The sequence below is a fragment of the Coregonus lavaretus genome, assembly GCF_964263955.1.
Source record: "Coregonus lavaretus genome assembly, chromosome: 19".
NCBI classification, from domain to species: domain Eukaryota; kingdom Metazoa; phylum Chordata; class Actinopteri; order Salmoniformes; family Salmonidae; genus Coregonus; species Coregonus lavaretus.
This window is the reverse complement of record NC_140006.1, coordinates 14,637,349-14,657,425: the sequence shown is the minus strand read 5'-3', so window position 1 is coordinate 14,657,425 and position 20,077 is coordinate 14,637,349. Positions and strand designations below refer to the sequence as shown.

Below are 20,077 nucleotides of genomic sequence, written 5' to 3'. Positions count from 1 at the left end.
AAAATGACTTGTGTTCTGGATTATTGTGCTTGTGTGTGAGAGAGACAGAGAGAATAAACAGTCATTTCTATTATTTGTCATGCTTTAAAGCAGTACCATAAAACCATAGCAATATGTCTCACTGTTACAATTATTTTATTTTATATGATATATTACCATATTACGCACCACGCTTTCCCGGAAATAAAGTGAATTTGGCGCGAGACGCTGAGCGTACTAGGTGATGGAATGTCAGAGACACGCCCCCAGCTTCTCCGTCCATGTGGTTGATATAAACACAGATAACTTCCGTGCCAAGCTTTTTGGCTTCAATATTTATTACATTTTCTAAACTGTGCGCTCATTAACAGCTGTCAGCATGTCTGTGTCCGTCGACGTTAATTATCAAAACCAGATTGCGTCTGTTTTGGATTCACTTACAAAGGTGGCCGTCGTGGAAATAACGAAACTGTTCGAGAGTCGCTTCCTTGTTACGGGAACCACCGTTCTCATTGAAGGGCGGACGGAGCAAAATGAAATCCTGCAAACGGTGGACTTTGTCAAAAAGTCAGGCAAGAAATGTCTTCGCAGTATCGGAGTTCAAGTGGATGAGGAGCTACCTGGTAAATGAAAGTGTTACTTCATAACACTGTAACGTTGTTGCTGTGCAGAGCCCAGTGAAACATTGTGTACAATCTCATAAAAATGATCTTGCTGCTGGATACTTTATTGCAAGTAGTACAATCATGTTCTCGGGGGAGCCATATGTAAACATTTGGATAAATAAACACTGTTTAGTCTGCATGATGACTCAGTCTTATCATGCTCTCTGAATGTGACTGTGGAAATGCAGTTTATTTTTAATGAAATGTTGGAAGGAGTTTTTTTTATTTTTTTATTTCACCTTTATTTAACCAGGTAAGCCAGTTGAGAACAGGTTCTCATTTACAACTGCGACCTGGCCAAGATAAAGCAAAGTAGTGCAATAAAAACAACACAGAGTTACATATGGGGTAAAAAACATAAAGTCAGAAATACAACAGAAAATATATATACAGTGTGTGCAAATGTAGCAAGTTATGGAGGTAAGGCAATAAATAGGCTATAGTGCAGAATAATTACAATAGTATTAACACTGGAATGCTAGATGTGCAAGAGATTATGTGCAAATAGAGATACTGGGGTGCAAAAGAGCAAAATAAATAACAATATAGGGATGAGGTAGTTGGGTGGGCTAATTTTGGATGGGCTGTGTACAGGTGCAGTGATCGGTAAGGTGCTCTGACAACTGATGCTTAAAGTTATTGAGGGAGATAAGAGTCTCCAGCTTCAGAGATTTTTGCAATTCGTTCCAGTCATTGGCAGCAGAGAACTGGAAGGAATGGCGGCCAAAGGAGGTGTTGGCTTTGGGAATGACCAGTGAGATATACCTGCTGGAGCGCAGACTACGGGTGGGTGCTGCTATGGTGACCAATGAGCTAAGATAAGGCGGGGATTTGCCTAGCAGTGATTTATAGATGGCCTGGAGCCAGTGGGTTTGACGACGAATATGTAGTGAGGACCAGCCAACAAGAGCGTACAGGTCACAGTGGTGGGTAGTGTATGGGGCTTTGGAGACAAAACGGATGGCACTGTGATAGACTACATCCAATTTGCTGAGTAGAGTGTTGGAGGCTATTTTGTAAATTACATCGCCGAAGTCAAGGATCGGTAGGATAGTCAGTTTTACGAGGGCATGTTTGGCAGCATGAGTGAAGGAGGCTTTATTGCGAAATAGGAAGCCGATTCTAGATTTAACTTTGGATTGGAGATTCTTTATGTGAGTCTGGAAGTTGAGTTTACAGTCTAACCAGACACCTAGGTATTTGTAGTTGTCCACATACTCTAGGTCAGACCCGTCGAGAGTGGTGATTCTAGTCGGGTGGGCGGGTGCCAGCAGCGTTCGATTGAAAAGCATGCATTTAGTTTTACTAGTGTTTAAGAGCAGTTGGAGGCTACTGAAGGATTGTTGTATGGCATTGAAGCTCGTTTGGAGGTTTGTTAACACAGTGTCCAATGAAGGGCCAGATGTATACAAAATGGTGTCGTCTGCGTAGAGGTGGATCTGAGAGTCACCAGCAGCAAGAGCGACATCATTGATATACACAGAGAAAAGTGTCGGCCCAAGAATTGAACCCTGTGGCACCCCCATAGAGACTGCCATAGGTCCAGACAACAGGCCCTCCGATTTGACACACTGAACTCTATCTGAGAAGTAGTTGGTGAACCAGGCGAGGCAGTCATTTGAGAAACCAAGGCTATTTAGTCTGCCAATAAGAATGCGGTGGTTGACAGAGTCGAAAGCCTTGGCCAGGTCGATGAAGACGGCTGCACAGTACTGTCTATTATCAATCGCGGTTATAATATCGTTTAGGACCTTGAGCGTGGCTGAAGTGCACCCGTGACCAGCTCGGAAACCGGATTGCATAGCGGAGAAGGTACGGTGGTATTCGAAATGGTCGATGATCTGTTTGTTAACTTGGCTTTCGAATACTTTCGAAAGGCAGGGCAGGATGGATATAGGTCTGTAGCAGTTTGGATCTAGAGTGTCACCCCCTTTGAAGAGGGGGATGACCGCGGCAGCTTTCCAATCTCTGGGGATCTCAGACGTTATGAAAGAGAGGTTGAACAGACTAGTAATAGGGGTAGCGACAATTTCGGCGGCTAGTTTTAGAAAGAAAGGGTCCAGATTGTCTAGCCCAGCTGATTTGTAGGGGTCCAGATTTTGCAGCGCTTTCAAAACATCAGCTGTCTGAATTTGTGTGAAGGAGAAGCGGGGGGGGCATGGGCAAGTTGCAGCAGAGGGTGCAGAGTTGGTGGCCGGGTTAGTGGTAGCCAGATGGAAAGCATGGCCAGCTGTAGCAAAATGCTTGTTGAAATTCTCGATTATTGTAGATTTATCGGTGGTGATAGTGTTTCCTAGCCTCAGTGCAGTGGGCAGCTGGGAGGAAGTGCTCTTATTCTCCATGGACTTTACAGTGTCCCAAAACTTTTTGGAGTTAGTGCTACAGGATGCAAATTTCTGTTTGAAAAAGTTAGCCTTTGCTTTCCTGACTGCTTGTGTATATTGGTTCCTAACTTCCCTGAAAAGTTGCATATCGCGGGGGCTATTTGATGCTAATGCTGTACGCCACAGGATGTTTTTGTGCTGGTCAAGGGCAGTCAAGTCTGAGGAGAACCAGGGGCTATATCGGTTCTTAGTTCTGTATTTTTTGAATGGGGCATGTTTATTTAAGATTGAGAGGAAATTACTTTTAAGGAACAACCAGGCATCCTCTACTGACGGAATGAGATCTATATCCATCCAGGATACCTGGGCCAGGTCAATTAGGAAGGCCTCCTCGCTAAAGTGTTTTAGGGAGCGTTTGACAGTGATGAGGGGTGGTCGTTTGACCGCGGACCCGTTACGGACGCAGGCAATAAGGCAGTGATCGCTGAGATCCTGGTTGAAGACAGCTGAGGTGTATTTAGAGGGTATGTTAGTCAGGATGATATCTATGAGGGTACCCATGTTTACGGATTTAGGGTTGTACCTGGTAGGTTCGTTGATAATTTGCGTGAGGTTGAGGGCATCTAGCTTGGATTGTAGGATGGCTGGGGTATTAAGCATATCCCAATTTAGGTCACCAAGCAGTACAAACTCTGAGGATAAATGGGGGGCAATCAATTCACATATGGTGTCCAGGGCACAGCTGGGGGCTGAGGGGGGTCTGTAGCAAGCGGCAACAGTGAGAGACTTATTTCTGGAAAGGTGGATTTTTAGAAGTAGAAGCTCAAACTGTTTGGGCACAGACCTGGATAGTATGATAGAGCTCTGCAGGCTATCTCTACAGTAGATTGCAACTCCACCCCCTTTGGCAGTTCTATCTAGACGGAAAATGTTATAGTTGGGGATGGAAATTTCAGAATTTTTGGTGGCCTTCCTGAGCCAGGATTCAGACACTGCTAGAACATCAGGGTTGGCAGAGTGTGCTAACGCAGTGAATAACTCAAACTTAGGAAGTAGACTTCTGATATTTATGTGCAAGAAACCAAGACTTTTGCGATTACAGAAGTCATCAAATGATAGCGCCTGGGGAGTAGGAGTGATACTGAGGGCTGCAGGGCCTGGGTTAGCCTCTACATCACCAGAGGAACAGAGGGGGACTAGAATAAGGATACGGCTAAAGGCTTTAAGAACTGGTCTTCTAGTGCGTTGGGTACATAGAATAAAGGGGGCAGATTTCCGGGTGTTATAGAAAAGATTCAGGGCATTATGTACAGACAAGGATATGGAAGGATATGAGTAAAGTGGAGGTAAACCTAAGCGTTGGGTAACGATGAAAGAGATAGCATCGCTGGAGGCATCAATTGAGTCGGTCTCCGCGTGTATTGGGGGAGGTGCAAAGGAGCTATCTAAGGCAGGTTTAGCTAGGCTGGGGGGTCTACAGTGATATAGTACAATTAGAAATAACCGAAACAACAATAAACTAACCATGTTTGGGCTGAGGCTAAACATAAACAGGATGTAGTACCGTAAAAAGGAACAGTCCAGCAGATATCAGCTGTATAGCTGAGTTATCATAAGGTCCGGTGGTGAAGCACTAGTAAGAGGCCACGGCTAGCGGGCCAGGGCTAGCAGATGGATGGAATCTTCGTGGTTAACGTCGTAACCACATCAGACGATTTCGTCGGCAGACCAGTCGTGTAGGATCGGTTGACAGAGAGGTAGATAGCCGGGAGATGGGCCTAGCTCAGGATGATTAGCCAGACCACAGCGTCCGTTTTGTTGTAGCTAGCTGGTAGCGATGAATCCGGAGTTAAAGGTCCAGTGATTCAGTGATTCCGGCGGAAAAACTGATATGTTCTGGGTCGATAACGCGCTGTGCAGACTGGCCGAATATCCGGTGATCAATGTCCAGTGATTAAAATTAATCCCGCAGAAAAAAATCCAATGTTCTGGGTGAAACACCGCTAGCTATGGCTAATAGCAAGTAGCTAGTTAGCTGGCTAGCTGGCTAGCTAGTTTCACTGGAGATTCTAGATAAAAGGTAAGTCAATAATAGAATCCGTTCCACATTGAGTGAGGCGGGTTGCAGGAAAGTATATTTTGTAGAAGGATGAATATAGATGACTGACAAAATGTTAACAAACAACATTTGAGGCAAAAAAATTACAAAGTTATGCACAATTAGCGATTTATTTAATCTCAGTGCTGATTTGCACCATGCTGGTCATGGGTGCACCTCAGCCACGCTCAAGGTACTAAACGATATTATAACCGCGATCGATAATAGACAGTACTGTGCAGCCGTCTTCATCGACCTGGCCAAGGCTTTCGACTCTGTCAACCACCGCATTCTTATTGGCAGACTAAATAGCCTTGGTTTCTCAAATGACTGCCTCGCCTGGTTCACCAACTACTTCTCAGATAGAGTTCAATGTGTCAAATCGGAGGGCCTGTTGTCTGGACCTATGGCAGTCTCTATGGGGGTGCCACAGGGTTCAATTCTTGGGCCAACTCTTTTCTCTGTGTATATCAATGATGTCGCTCTTGCTGCTGGTGATTCTCAGATCCACCTCTATGCAGACGACACCATTTTGTATACATCTGGCCCTTCATTGGACACTGTGTTAACAAACCTCCAAACGAGCTTCAATGCCATACAACACTCCTTCTGTAGCCTCTAACTGCTCTTAAACACAAGTAAAACTAAATGCATGCTCTTCAATCGAACGCTGCTGGCACCCGCCCACCCGACTAGAATCACTACTCTCGACGGGTCTGACCTAGAGTATGTGGACAACTACAAATATCTAGGTAAACTCTCCTTCCAGACTCACATTAAGCATCTCCAATCCAAAGTTAAATCTAGAATCGGCTTCCTATTTCGCAACAAAGCCTCCTTCACTCATGCTGCCAAACATGCCCTCGTAAAACTGACTATCCTACTGATCCTTGACTTCGGCGATGTCATTTACAAAATAGCCTCCAACACTCTACTCAGCAAATTGGATGTAGTCTATCACAGTGCCATCTGTTTTGTCACCAAAGCCCCATATACTACCCACCACAGTGACCTGTACGCTCTTGTTGGCTGGTCCTCACTACATATTCGTCGCCAAACCCACTGGCTCCAGGCCATCTATAAATCACTGCTAGGCAAATCACTGCCTTATATTAGCTAATTCGTCACCATAGCAACACCCACCGGTAGTATGCGCTCCAGCAGGTATATCTCATTGGTCATCCCCAAAGCCAACACCTCCTTTGGCCGCCATTCATTCCAGTTCTCTGCTGCCAATGACTGGAACAAACTGCAAAAATCTCTGAAGCTGGAGACTCTTATCTCCCTCACTAACTTTAAGCATCAGTTGTCAGAGCACCTTACCGATCACTGCACCTGTACATAGCCCATCTGAAATTAGCCCACCCAACTACCTCATCCCCATATTGTTATTTATTTTTCTCATTTGCACCCCAGTATCTCTATTTGCACATCTATCATTCCAGTGTTAATACTAATTGTAATTATTTTGCACTATGGCCTATTTATTGCCTTACCTCCATAACTTGCTACATTTGCACACACTATATATATTTTTTCTGTTGTATTTATGACTTTATGTTTTGTTTTACCCCATATGTAACTCTGTGTTGTTTTTATCGCACTGCTTTGCTTTATCTTGGCCAGGTCGCAGTTGTAAATGAGAACTTGTTCTCAACTGGCTTACCTGGTTAAATAAAGGTAAAATAAATCAAATAAATTCCCTCTAGCCCCCAAACAGTGCTCCTTCTCAAAGGGCAGTGGTTCTTTGAAAGGGAGCAGTGAGAAGGAGGGTCCTGCACATTATATCCCCCTGCTGGAGGCTAATCAGCATGCTGACCTCAAGTGCTCTGTTCTAGAAGACAAGGTCAGTGAGTCAGTGTTTGGGGTTAATGTGATTTGTGAACCATAAGATGTTTGTTAAAATAACTCATGCCTTTTTGACCTGTAGTGTAGGCTAATTTGAGTTGCTGACACCTGTATTACAAGACCTAAGTAGTTGTATTTTTTGCTTGTCATCCGTCTGTCAGGATGTGGAGATGGTGAATGGGAGCAGTCTGGAACCAGAATCCCCAACAACCACTGAGCCAGAAGGAGAACAAGTTATCTATTCCGGTAAAAAACACATTCATTCTAGGAGGTGGTGGTGAAGCTATAGACACAGAAATATATTTGTTATAAAGGGTTGAGGTTACCATCTAACAACTATTTATTTTCTTTCCTCTAGCCCCTATGTATCCAAGCCACCTCTCTGGTACTGTTCAAAGCTCCCCAACTAAGCAGAAACCCCAGCCCATAAAGACAGAATCAGAGAATGGAATGAACACAGAAAGGGTGACTAAAGTAATCTGCCAAACGGTCCCAAAGGCAGAGGAGCAGGATTCAACACCACAGCCTAAATGTAAAGAAAAGCCTACCCAAGTGGAGCCCCAGCAGGCCAGTGTCAGCACTGCAAAGGAGACAGCCTACAGCCCGTCCTCCTCAGATGTGGCTTTGGCTCCTGTACAGGCTAAGAGAAAGTTGAAATCTATGGGTGCATGGGACCTTCCCTCTGCGGTGAAGAATAAAAAGAAGGTGGACTTCAAGCTAGACCAGATGAAGAAGAAGAAGAAGAAGAAGAAGAAGAAGGTGGATTTCAAGCTGGACCAGACCTCCCTGGAGCACAAATTGACGAGGGCCTGCTCGGTGCAGCTGGTGAACCTGCTTTTGGTGCCTGGAGGAAATAACTCTGGAGGGAAGAAGAAGGCTAATGGGAGCTACTGTCACGACAGCAAGAGGTTCCCCATGCCCAAGGACCTCAAGACCCACCAGGGCCTCCACACAGGCCGGCGCCTTTGCTGCTTCACTCAGTGTGGGAACGGGGTCTGGCGGCTTCAAAGCGTACTCTCCGCGAGCCGCTCCTACGGCTGCAAAATCTGCGGGAAGAGGTTCAAACGCAGGAAGATCTTGAGGAGGCATGAGCGTTTCCACACCGGGGAGAAGCCCTACTCCTGCTACCAGTGCTCCAAGATGTTCGCCCTGCGGAAAAGCCTCCGCAGGCATGAGAGGTTCCACACGGGGGACAAGCCTCACAGCTGCCCCCAGTGTGGGAAGAGCTTCCGGCTCAGGGACAATCTGAAGGCTCACCTGCGCTTTCACACCGGCGAGAGACCTTTCACCTGCTCCTTCTGCTCCAAGAGCTTCAGAATCCTCAGGAACCTTGAGGAACACAGCATTGATCACTTGGGAGTGACAGCGAAATAGCTCACTTTCCGACAAAGAGAACTAGCACTGAGCAGCCTTCATCGGCTGGTTGTGTAAGCCGCATTACAAAGCTGTTCTATCTCTAACTGAAACTACTAAATGTCCATTCCTAATTTATAACCGATCCTTCAGCATTGGTCGTTTTTGATAGGTACTATGACTGTAAATAACCATTATGATGGAAGATGGGGACAGTGGAAAGATCTGAAAGGAGGCAGTCAACCATCCTGCATAGGTTTGGATTGTCCAGAATGATCATCTGAGTAAAGCTTCAGTGGACACTGATGTTATTGATAGCCATAATGCTCTAATACAGTAAGGGCCGGTATTCCAGACACCGATTATGCCTAGTCCTAAACTTTATTTCAATGGAGATTTTTTATTGAGCATGCTGGACTAGGCTTAATCTGGGTCTGGAAAACTGGCCCTTGGTCTTACACTGTATATCGTTGGACAAAACACAAGGGACATGGAACTGTTGTCTCCTTGAAGAATACATAGTGTTGTACGTTGGCCAGGGCTGAGATTAGTTTGAGGTCTTTCTCAGACAGCAATCTATGTTCATGATACATCTCTTCACTTTGTAGTAAATAAACAGATTGTTCCTTTTGTGTATTTTTGTTTGTAAGTAGTTGTAAAGGTAGGCTTAAAGTGTTGTTTGTTTTATACTTTTATCTTGAACTCTTTTACTAAACCATTATGCCAAATACCTTAGTAGTGCAGCAACTTTCTCTCATTCTCTTTATTCATAGTGCTGTGTTTGTCAGGAAAACACCCTCCTTACTTTTTCCTGTGTAGACATCAGGGAAGTTGATCTAAAAACACATGACTTAGTTCAAAATGAAAAGAATGGGAAGTATTATGCAGCCTTTAATTTTGCACATACACCTTTGAATGCTATCTGTAGAGAGAAGTTGTTTCATATATATACTTTTTTGATTGAAGCTGATGTCTCTGGCTTGTGATTTGCTTAAGATATAAAAATATGACTACATGGCTTTTTAAAAATGTTTTATAAAAAATTGTTTTAACCCACAACACTTATCTGTGTTACAATAAAATAAAAATACAAACATTTTACTGGAACAGCGCTTCTGTAATCTTTTATGGTTTAAGTGATACAGGGAGGTGACCAAGAACCCGATGGTCACTCTGACAGATCTCCAGAGTTCCTCTGTGGAGATGGGAGAAACTTTCCAGAAGTACAACCATCTCTGCAGCACTCCACCAATCAGGCCTTTATGGTAGAGTGGCCATACGGAAGCCACTCCTCAGTAAAAGGCACATTACAGCCCGCTTGGAGTTTGCCAAAAGGCACCTAAAGGACTCTCAGACCATGAGAAACTTGATTCTCTGGTATGATGAAACCAAGATTGAACTCTTGGGCCTGAATGCCAAACGTCAAGTCTGGAGGAAACCTGGCACCATCCCTACAGTGAAGCATGGTGGTGGCAGCATCATGCTGTGGGGATGTTTTTCAGGGGCGGGACTGGGAGACTAGTCAGGATTGAGGGAAAGATTAACGGAGCAAAGTACAAAGAGATCCTTGATGAAAACCTGCTCCAGAGCACTCAGGTGAAGTTTCACCTTCCAACAGGACAACGACCCTAAGCACACAGCCAAGTCAACGCAGGAGTGGCTTCGGGACAAGTCTCTGAATGTCCTTGAGTGGCCCAGCCAGGGCCTGGACTTGAACCCGATCGAACATCTCTGGAGAGAACTAAAAATAGCTGTGCAGCGATGCTCCCCATCTAACCTAAAAGAGCTTGAGAGGATCTGCAGAGAAGAATGGGAGAAACTCCCCAAATATTGGTGTGCCAAGCTTGTAGCGTCATACCCAAGAAGAATCGAGGCTGGAATCGCTGCCAAAGGTGCTTCAACAAAGTACTGAGTAAAGGGTCTGAATACCTATGTAAATGTGATATTTACGTTTTGTTTTTAATAAAGTAGCAAACATTTCTAAACCTGTTTTTGCTTTGTCATTATGGGGTATTGTGTGTAGATCTGAGGGGGGAAATGATTTAATCCATTTTAGAATAAGGCTGTAACGTAACAAAATGTGGAAAAAAGTCTGAATACTTTTGGAATGCATTGTAATTCCCTGCGTTTGAGTGAAAAGACTAATCAAAGGTCTATGTTTTTTGCTATGTACTGTAGTTGGCCCTTTGTCTGGCAATAAAAAAACACCACTTGTATTATTGGTTTCACTAATGCCTTATAAACATTCACACAACCAGACACTTCTGTGTCAATCTCGTCTCTTTTGTTCCAAAAGTTAATGTATGTTACAGTAGCTTGTTCTATTTTATAGCATATAAAAAAATTCCAGCTACAAAGATAACTACAGACTACTTCCCTGTTGTGAAGGGGCTCCAATGACAGGTGAGTCTTCTTCTTCTGTGGGTTTTATGGCAGACTACAACCCAAAAAGGTGTATTGCCGCCACCAACTGGACGGGTTCAAACCAAAACAAGGTAAAAAGAAAATCCATACGTGATAGGGAAACTAACTTAATCCACCCAAATAAAAATAGTACATTGATAAAACAAAACTCCCACTTCTAACTTTCAATTCTCCATATCTCCCTTATCAGGCTCTAGGGACTGAGAGGGTGGTACGGCTTGTGACAATATTCCATGTAACTCCTTCGCCGAGAAATCTTTCAGTCCCAGGAACCACTCCGCCGCATTCACAATGATATCTATCTTCCTGGACCTTCTCTCCACGTTGGCAGTGCCATTTATCACCATAGCTATAAAGGCCACAAAGTCCACCGTCTTAACCTTTAAAATGTCTGGATCCTGCTGGTGAAAGGCAACCCCTGCAGCCTGCAGTGAAGGCCTATCCACCACCATGGACTCTTCAAGTGCACCATTCAAACCCTCAACCCTTTTAACAGATGCTGCATATGATATGCTCTGGATAGCCCTGACTTTGGCCACCTCATTCTTTTTCACCCTTGTGGGGCATTCGAAAGACGTGGCTTTATGGTTCCCACCACAATTGCAACATGTCACATTTTCATCACTTTTATAATACATAATATGATATTTTCCACAACTTGGACATCTCGGCTTCTCCCTTCTGCAAACACTTGAAACATGACCAAAAGCTTTACAATGATCACACTGCATTGGTCTTGGGATACATGCTCTGACTATGTAGTTAATATACCCTAACTGCACTTCCGTAGGGAGAGAATCCATATAAAAAAACAAAAGAACAGATAGACTCTTCACTTTTTCTTCATTCACCACACGATTCATCCGACGTGCATCAATCACTCCAGGAATATTTTTCATCTCTTCAACATCTACTTCCCACGAGACTCCAGGTATAACCCCCTTGAGGGGTGCCCTGTTCCTAAGAGACACACACCACACTTCAAACTTATCAAATCGGGTGGACGCAACACACGTTTCTTCTGATCCTCAGAAGCACAAAAAAATAAAAACCAGCCTGCCTCTCGTGATCCTCACAGCCTTCACTCTACCCAGAACTCTCTCCACCAGTTTGGATATCTCAAATGGATTCCTCAAGATTGATAATTCGATCAGCTACTCCTCATTTACAAACCGTACTCCTACAAGATACTAAGTGACATTCTCATCACTGTACACAACTTTGCTCCGTTTTCCTTTCTTTTGGACAATATTCCAATTCTCATTGATTCTCCCGCCATTTGATTCAGAATCCGACGTTCTACGCCGACAGTTGAGTCTAGCCCCGCCTCCAAAGGAAGTATAAACGGTGAGCTTTGCTTTCACTTTTGAATCTTTGAACTGGATATAGAGAAACACACACAGGCGAGGACTGAAAGTTAACATTACAGGTAAATTATTACCTTTGTTTTGTGTGATTTAGCTGCAGTGCACAGACCTTCCCATGTCTAATTGCCTACTGTGTCAACATGCCATTCACTTAAGCAGCTGGCTACTATTTGAAACGGACAATTTGGAGCACGACCTACAGCAGTTAGGGGAGACTTCTTTCCCTTTTAACCTTCTACTCCAATGTTCTTTGAACAGCACGAACAGAGTAAGATGGACGAAAAATGTACCATTCCTCCGTCAAGCAAAACCCAGCTGGAGGTGATGCTGACATGCCCAGTGTGCCATGACATCTTTAAGGACCCGTGCCAGCTGCCCTGTGGGCACAGCTACTGTATGGTGTGTCTGGAGGGCATGAGAGACTTTGGTTCAGACATACCCTTCCGCTGCCCAGACTGCAGGTCCGACTTTGGGTCCACGATTGAGGTCCAGAAGAGCTATGCCCTGGCTAACATTGCAGAGGACTACAGAGAAAACCTAAAGGTGCTCCTCTGACTTTGTTCACAGATCTCGTTTATTACTGTTGCCAAGATTTCTGTTCCATTTATCATAATTTGTGTCTTGATCTATCTGTCATACCCGGCGCCATTATGAATCAGTAGGACGGGCATTAGATTTATATAGGCGGGCCCGTTTTTTCAAGGGACTTATGTGTTCACGCGCTTGCACGCATTTTTTAAAAAATGGGTGTAATTGTAAAGACCATAGGCAGCTCATGAGTTTCAAGTTTGGGGAAGCTTACATTTTATCCTACCATTTCTAGCGATGTGCGTGCCAGTTATGAATATTTACAGTACCAGTCAAAAGTTTGGACATACCTACTCATTCAAGGGTTTTTCTTAATTTTTACTATATTGTAGAATAATAGTGAAGACATCAAAAGTATGAAATAACACATATGGAATCATGTAGTAACCAAAAAAGTGTTAAACTAATCAAAATATATTTGAGATTTGAGATTCTTCAAATAGCCACCCTTTGCCTTGATGACAGCTTTGCACACTCTTGGCAAAAACATAAATGTGTTTTACATTGTTTACAAACTGATATGTGACACGTATTAATGCCAAAATAACATGCAAAACAGGCACAACATATATATATATATTTTATATACATGTATATACACTGCTCAAAAAAATAAAGGGAACACTTAAACAACACATCCTAGATCTGAATGAATGAAATAACCTTATTAAATACTTTTTTCTTTACATAGTTGAATGTGCTGACAACAAAACCACACAAAAATTATCAATGGAAATCAAATTTATCAACCCATGGAGATCTGGATTTGGAGTCACCCTCAAAATTAAAGTGGAAAACCACACTACAGGCTGATCCAACTTTGATGTAATGTCCTTAAAACAAGTCAAAATGTGGCTCAGTAGTGTGTGTGGCCTCCACGTGCCTTTATGACCTCCCTACAACGCCTGGGCATGCTCCTGATGAGGTGGCGGATGGTCTCCTGAGGGATCTCCTCCCAGACCTGGACTAAAGCATCCGACAACTCCTGGACAGTCTGTGGTGCAATGTGGCGTTGGTGGATGGAGCGAGACATGATGTCCCAGATGTGCTCAATTGGATTCAGGTCTGGGGAACGGGCGGGCCAGTCCATAGCATCAATGCCTTCCTCTTGCAGGAACTGCTGACACACTCCAGCCACATGAGGTCTAGCATTGTCTTGCATTAGGAGGAACCCATGGCCAACCGCACCAGCATATGGTCTCACAAGGGGTCTGAGGATCTCATCTCGGTACCTAATGGCAGTCAGGCTACCTCTGGCGAGCACATGGAGGGCTGTGCGGCCCCCCAAAGAAATGCCACCCCACACCATGACTGACCCACCGCCAAACCGGTCATGCTGGAGGATGTTGCAGGCAGCAGAACGTTCTCCACGGCGTCTCCAGACTCTGTCACGTCTGTCACATGTGCTCAGTGTGAACCTGCTTTCATCTGTGAAGAGCACACAGCGCCAGTGGCGAATTTGCCAATCTTGGTGTTCTCTGGTAAATGCCAAACGTCCTGCACGGTGTTGGGCTGTAAGCACAACCCCCACCTGTGGACGTCGGGCCCTCATACCACCCTCATGGAGTCTGTTTCTGACCGTTTGAGCAGACACATGCACATTTGTGGCCTGCTGGAGGTCATTTTGCAGGGCTCTGGCAGTGCTCCTCCTGCTCCTCCTTGCACAAAGGCGGAGGTAGCGGTCCTGCTGCTGGGTTGTTGCCCTCCTATGGCCTCCTCCACGTCTCCTAATGTACTGGCCTGTCTCCTGGTAGCGCCTCCATGCTCTGGACACTACGCTGACAGACACAGCAAACCTTCTTGCCACAGCTCGCATTGATGTGCCATCCTGGATGAGCTGCACTACCTGAGCCACTTGTGTGGGTTGTAGACTCCGTCTCATGCTACCACTAGAGTGAAAACACAGCCAGCATTCAAAAGTGACCAAAACATCAGCCAGGAAGCATAGGAACTGAGAAGTGGTCTGTGGTCACCACCTGCAGAACCACTTCTTTATTGGGGGTGTCTTGCTAATTGCCTATAATTTCCACCTGTTGTCTATTCCATTTGCACAACAGCATGTGAAATGTATTTTCAATCAGTGTTGCTTCCTAAGTGGACAGTTTGATTTCACAGAAGTGTGATTGACTTGGAGTTACATTGTGTTGTTAAAGTGTTCCCTTTATTTTTTTGAGCAGTGTATATTTTTTTGCTAAACAGGGCTTTTTTTGCTAAACAGGGCTCTGCCCCACCTGCCTTGAATGATGGGTTGCCACTGAATGACGAGATGCTCATGTCTCCGCCGTAACAATGGGAGTCTTTGTCCCAAAGGCTGGAAGACATGCGACAAGCTTAGGTTAGGCATATTATTCCCTTAGAAACACATTAGGCTTATACTGGACAGATTTTGGCGAGACTGAGCCCTCTCGCTTCGCCTCTTCCTCTCTGCTGAAACTATATCACCGGAGAAAGCATCCGAGCGAGCGAAACAGCGCCCCTCTATATGTAGCCCATGTATAGTATCTGATGCTGTCTTGCCAGAAATAGAATGATATGCCATACTATTTTGGTCCAGACAGCATCAAATACATGATCTACACATACTGAGACAGCGGGGAGCTGTTTCGCTCTCTCGGATGCTTAAACTGAGATTGATGCGTCTTTCTGTCGGCGCGCGTCTCGGTCAAATAAATGATACATATTTCAATATTTTATTTGGGTGGGAAAGGAGGTACGGTAGGGCGGGCCAGGCCCTCTAAGTCCCACCCATAACTCTGTCCCTGCTATCTGTCACTAGATTGGTTTGGTTGACTTATAAATTAACCATGCCATTGATTAACTGATGGATTTCTGATTTCATTGAAGGCTAAGAAGACAGAGATTGCATATTGTGACTGCTGTCCAGAGAAACAGAGCCTGGCAGTGAAGACGTGTCTGAAGTGTGAGGTGTCACTGTGTCAGGAGCATGTCCAGCATCACCTGCAACTCCCTGCCTACATTGGACACCCTCTGGTCAAACCCCTGGGGGACCTGAGCAGGAGGAGGTGCCCTGAGCATGAGGATGAGGTGCTGAGGTACTACTGCTCCATGTCCAAAACCTACATCTGTAATATCTGTGCCATGGACAAGAAGCAGATGAACCTCACCGTCGACACCACCAACGTTCTGGGGAGAAAACTGACTGTGAGTTTTTCACCTCTCTTATTAAGGATATATTAAGGAAATATGTACAATCCTAGTTGTACATATTTGATTTATTTTCTGTTACCCTACTTCAACCAGAGTAAATGGGGTGTGGTAGGGGTAAGGGGCAGAGACTTTCTCATAAACATAGTACACTTCCAGGCACGTATGCACTGTGGAATGAAGTGAGCAAACACAAACAGGTTCTTCCAGTCTTAATCCAAAAATGTTTGTGTCTCACACACACAGATTAGATCGACTTTATTATCCCACCAGGGGGAAATTTGTTTGTTCATGTGCTTAAAAGACAAAAATAAATAAAACATAAAAACACAGAATGATACACACAGACACTCTGCCCATGCAGAATGATTGGCACAATATTGTAATGTATAATATCGTAGACAAACAAACACAAATACATACAGTGGGGAAAAAAAGTATTTAGTCAGCCACCAATTGTGCAAGTTCTCCCACTTAAAAAGATGAGAGAGGCCTGTAATTTTCATCATAGGTACATGTCAACTATGACCGACAAATTGAGGAAAAAAAATCTAGAAAATCACATTGTAGGATTTTTAATGAATTTATTTGCAAATTATGGTGGAAAATAAGTATTTGGTCACCTACAAACAAGCACGATTTCTGGCTCTCACAGACCTGTAACTTCTTCTTTAAGAGGCTCCTCTGTCCTCCACTCGTTACCTGTATTAATGACACCTGTTTGAACTTGTTATCAGTATAAAAGACACCTGTCCACAACCTCAAACAGTCACACTCCATACTCCACTATGGCCAAAACCAAAGGACACCAGAAACAAAATTGTAGACCTGCACCAGGCTGGGAAGACTGAATCTGCAATAGGTAAGCAGCTTGGTTTGAAGAAATCAACTGTGGGAGCAATTATTAGGAAATGGAAGACATACAAGACCACTGATAATCTCCCTCGATCTGGGGCTCCACGCAAGATCTCACCCCGAGGGGTCAAAATGATCACAAGAACGGTGAGCAAAAATCCCATAACCACACGGGGGGACCTAGTGAATGACCTGCAGAGAGCTGGGACCAAAGTAACAAAGTCTACCATCAGTAACACACTACGCCGCCAGGGACTCAAATCCTGCAGTGCCAGACGTGTCCCCCTGCTTAAGCCAGTACATGTCCAGGCCCGTCTGAAGTTTGCTAGAGTGCATTTGGATGATCCAGAAGAGGATTGGGAGAATGTCATATGATCAGATGAAACCAAAATATAACTTTGTGGTAAAAACTCAACTCGTCGTGTTTGGAGGACAAAGAATGCTGAGTTGCATCCAAAGAACACCATACCTACTGTGAAGCATGGGGGTGGAAACATCATGCTTTGGGGCTGTTTTTCTGCAAAGGGACCAGGACGACTGATCCGTGTAAAGGAAAGAATGAATGGGGCCATGTATCGTGAGATTTTGAGTGAAAACCTCCTTCCATCAGCAAAGGCATTGAAGATGAAACGTGGCTGGGTCTTTCAGCATGACAATGATCCCAAACACACCGCCCGGGCAACGAAGGAGTGGCTTTGTAAGAAGCATTTCAAGGTCCTGGAGTGGCCTAGCCAGTCTCCAGATCTCAAACCCATAGAAAATCTTTGGAGGGAGTTGAAAGTCCGTGTTGCCCAGAGACAGCCCCAAAACATCACTGCTCTAGAGGAGATCTGCATGGAGGAATGGGCCAAAATACCAGCAACAGTGTGTGAAAACCTTGTGAAGACTTACAGAAAACGTTTGACCTGTGTCATTGCCAACAAAAGGTATATAACAAAGTATTTAGAAACTTTTGTTATTGACCAAATACTTATTTTCCACCATAATTTGCAAATAAATTCATTAAAAATCCTACAATGTGATTTTCTGGAGAAAAAACATTCTCATTTTGTCTGTCATAGTTACATTTACATTTACGTCATTTAGCAGACGCTCTTATCCAGAGCGACTTACAGGAGCAATTAGGGTTAAGTGCCTTGCTTAAGGGCACATCGACAGATTTTTCACCTAGTCGGCTCGGGGATTAGAACCAGCGACCTTTCGGTTACTGGCTAGTTGACGTGTACCTATGATGAAAATTACAGGCCTCTCTCATCTTTTTAAGTGGGAGAACTTGCACAATTGGTGGCTGACTAAATACTTTTTTCCCCCACTGTAAATATTTTGTCCCGCCCATTCACCCTCTAAATGGCCCACATACACAATCCATGTCTCAATTGTCCCAAGGCTTAAAAATCCTTTAACCTGTCTCCTCCCCTTCATCTACACTGATTGAAGTGGATTTAACAAGTGACATCAATAAGGGATCATAGCTTTCACCTGGATTCACCTGGTCAGTCTATGTCATGGAAAGAGCAGGTGTTCTTAATGTTTTGTATACTCAGTGTACATCTGTGAGTATGTGTGTAAATGGGTTTCAGGCATTTATGGAGCAGCATTTCCAGTTGCTAGAGGGAAAGGTACAGGAATGCAACGACTCTGTCAGCAAGTTGAAAGAAGACTTCAAAAACGAAGTTAGTTCTATGTTTGTGTATACTCTACTGTAACGCTTTGATTGTTTTGAGATTCATTGTTTTATTTCTCTGTGCACAGAGGCAGAAGTCTAATTCCAAAGACTCCAGCATTAACAGTGTAACTGTGGTTTTACTGTGCCTCTGGTTCATTGCCCTCTATTATGGTGAGTAGATCTGATAATGACGCAGTCAGTCACGTCTTGGATTTTTTATATAGTATTCAATGAGTCATTGCTCTCTTAGTTGCCCCAAATAACATTGTCAATCATTGACCTGCATACACTTGGACATCAGCAAGTTGTAGGTGTGTCGGTGTGTGCATGGATGCCTGAGTGGGTGGGTGCACAGGTATGTACGCAGGTGTGTGTCTGTCTGATTAATATTTTGTCTCCATCACAGCATATAGTTCCTCTGTGGAAAATAAAAACCTCACAGATACACTGAAGAAACAGGAGACTCTCTTGCATAATGTCTACTCCTCAGTGGCAGGTGAGAAGTAATAAATAACTTTTGTTCTTTGTGGATGATCAAGCTTTAAGATTCCTGTACTATAGAAATAAGTATGGCATTACATCTCTATTGCTGTGTGGTAATAAGAGATGTGATGTATTTGTTTACAGAATTCATAGATGACAATCCACCGAAGGGCTACAGTAATGCAGACACCAGAGGAGCCCAACGTAAGCAGGGATACAATAGGTCTATAGTGTGTGTGTGTGTGCGTCAGTCTATCCATAGATCACTGATCTGATGTGCTTGTTTTTGTGTGTGTATGTGTGTCACTGATCTGCGTGTCCATTTGTCTTTCTTAGGTGCTCGGACTCTGGACGTAGACTCGGCCAGCCCTTTTCTCAAAGTGTCCCTGGATCTCCAGTCTGTGGAGAGGGTGGAGAACAAACTGTCCCTCCCCAGCCACCCCTCCCGTTTCGACAAAGCCCCCCAGGTTCTTACCACCCAGTGCTACTCCTCTGGGAGACATTACTGGGAGGTGGAGGCCGAGGGCTACTGGAACATCGCTGTGTCCTACCAGAGCATTAAGCGTAAGGGGACTGAGGACCCAGTTTTTGGCCTCAACAAGGAATCCTGGAGCATCACACACAATGAAAAGGGCAACCTGTTTGCCTACCACAACAAGATGAAGAGCGAGATCGCCAATTCCTTGAAAGGCAACAGAGTGACAGTGGTGGTAGACTTTGGGAAGGGAACCATCACCTTTTCTGAGGGGAATATCAGCCTGACCAAGCTGCACCAGTTCAATTCTCAGCTCAGTCAGCCTCTGTGCCTGGGGTTTGGCCTGTACCGCGTAGATCCTCCCAGTAGAGCCACCATTATAGAGACCCAGTAGTGGCCTTATGTGGGTATTGTCTCTGCTGAACCAAATACTGTAAATTAATTTTCTCAGGTTTCTTTTATACAAATAATGTTGACATGATTCTATTGCATCTTGATGAAATAAATGTTTTAATGATTGTGTTACCTAATGTATGCATGTCTATCAACGCCTCCTGTGTGCATACCCGCGGGAAGTAGCACCCCAATAAATAAATAAAAACTAGGCCTTTATTACACTTGTATGAGGGGAGAATATTTCTTATTTTGTTTAATGTAATGGCTGTATTAAGTAAATTCAGAGTGAGAGGCTCATATTAAAGAAATGCTGTCTCCCCTATTGTTGGTCTGTCGCAGCCATCCCCTTTAGCACTGAAACATTATTCACCGCTACTCACAGTAAATGAGA

At 44.2% G+C, this 20,077-nt stretch overlaps 2 protein-coding genes across 3 annotated transcripts; both read left to right on the top strand.

Moving 5' to 3' along the window:
• Positions 1-252: 252 nt before the first annotated feature.
• LOC311146769 (uncharacterized protein) lies at positions 253-9,366 on the top strand. Its single transcript, XM_084183350.1, has 4 exons — positions 253-602; positions 6,776-6,912; positions 7,076-7,160; positions 7,273-9,366. Exons 1-4 carry the CDS (start codon positions 359-361, stop codon positions 8,286-8,288), a joined length of 1,482 nt encoding a protein of 493 aa, XP_084039476.1. The 5' UTR covers positions 253-358; the 3' UTR covers positions 8,289-9,366.
• Positions 9,367-12,016: 2,650 nt separating this feature from the next.
• Positions 12,017-19,907, top strand: LOC311146770 (nuclear factor 7, brain-like). Of its 2 annotated transcripts, XM_084183352.1 has the most exons (8): positions 12,044-12,120; positions 12,317-12,601; positions 15,491-15,808; positions 18,247-18,339; positions 18,419-18,503; positions 18,739-18,828; positions 18,960-19,019; positions 19,152-19,907. In XM_084183352.1, exons 2-8 carry the CDS (start codon positions 12,332-12,334, stop codon positions 19,682-19,684), a joined length of 1,449 nt encoding a protein of 482 aa, XP_084039478.1. In that variant the 5' UTR covers positions 12,044-12,120; positions 12,317-12,331; the 3' UTR covers positions 19,685-19,907. The 2 variants fall into 2 exon arrangements, with proteins under 2 accessions (XP_084039477.1, XP_084039478.1); XM_084183351.1 differs by having other exon boundaries at positions 12,017-12,601.
• Positions 19,908-20,077: the final 170 nt, after the last annotated feature.

Coding starts and splice junctions, on each gene's coding strand:
- LOC311146769 (XM_084183350.1), top strand. CDS start 359: ATGTCTGTGTCCGTCGACGTTAATTATCAAAACCAGATTGCGTCTGTT. Junction 603..6,775: donor AGTGGATGAGGAGCTACCTG/GTAAATGAAAGT, acceptor AATTCCCTCTAG/CCCCCAAACAGTGCTCCTTC. Junction 7,161..7,272: donor AGAACAAGTTATCTATTCCG/GTAAAAAACACA, acceptor TCTTTCCTCTAG/CCCCTATGTATCCAAGCCAC.
- LOC311146770 (XM_084183351.1), top strand. CDS start 12,302: ATGTTCTTTGAACAGCACGAACAGAGTAAGATGGACGAAAAATGTACC. Junction 12,602..15,490: donor ACTACAGAGAAAACCTAAAG/GTGCTCCTCTGA, acceptor ATTTCATTGAAG/GCTAAGAAGACAGAGATTGC. Junction 18,504..18,738: donor GTTCATTGCCCTCTATTATG/GTGAGTAGATCT, acceptor TCTCCATCACAG/CATATAGTTCCTCTGTGGAA.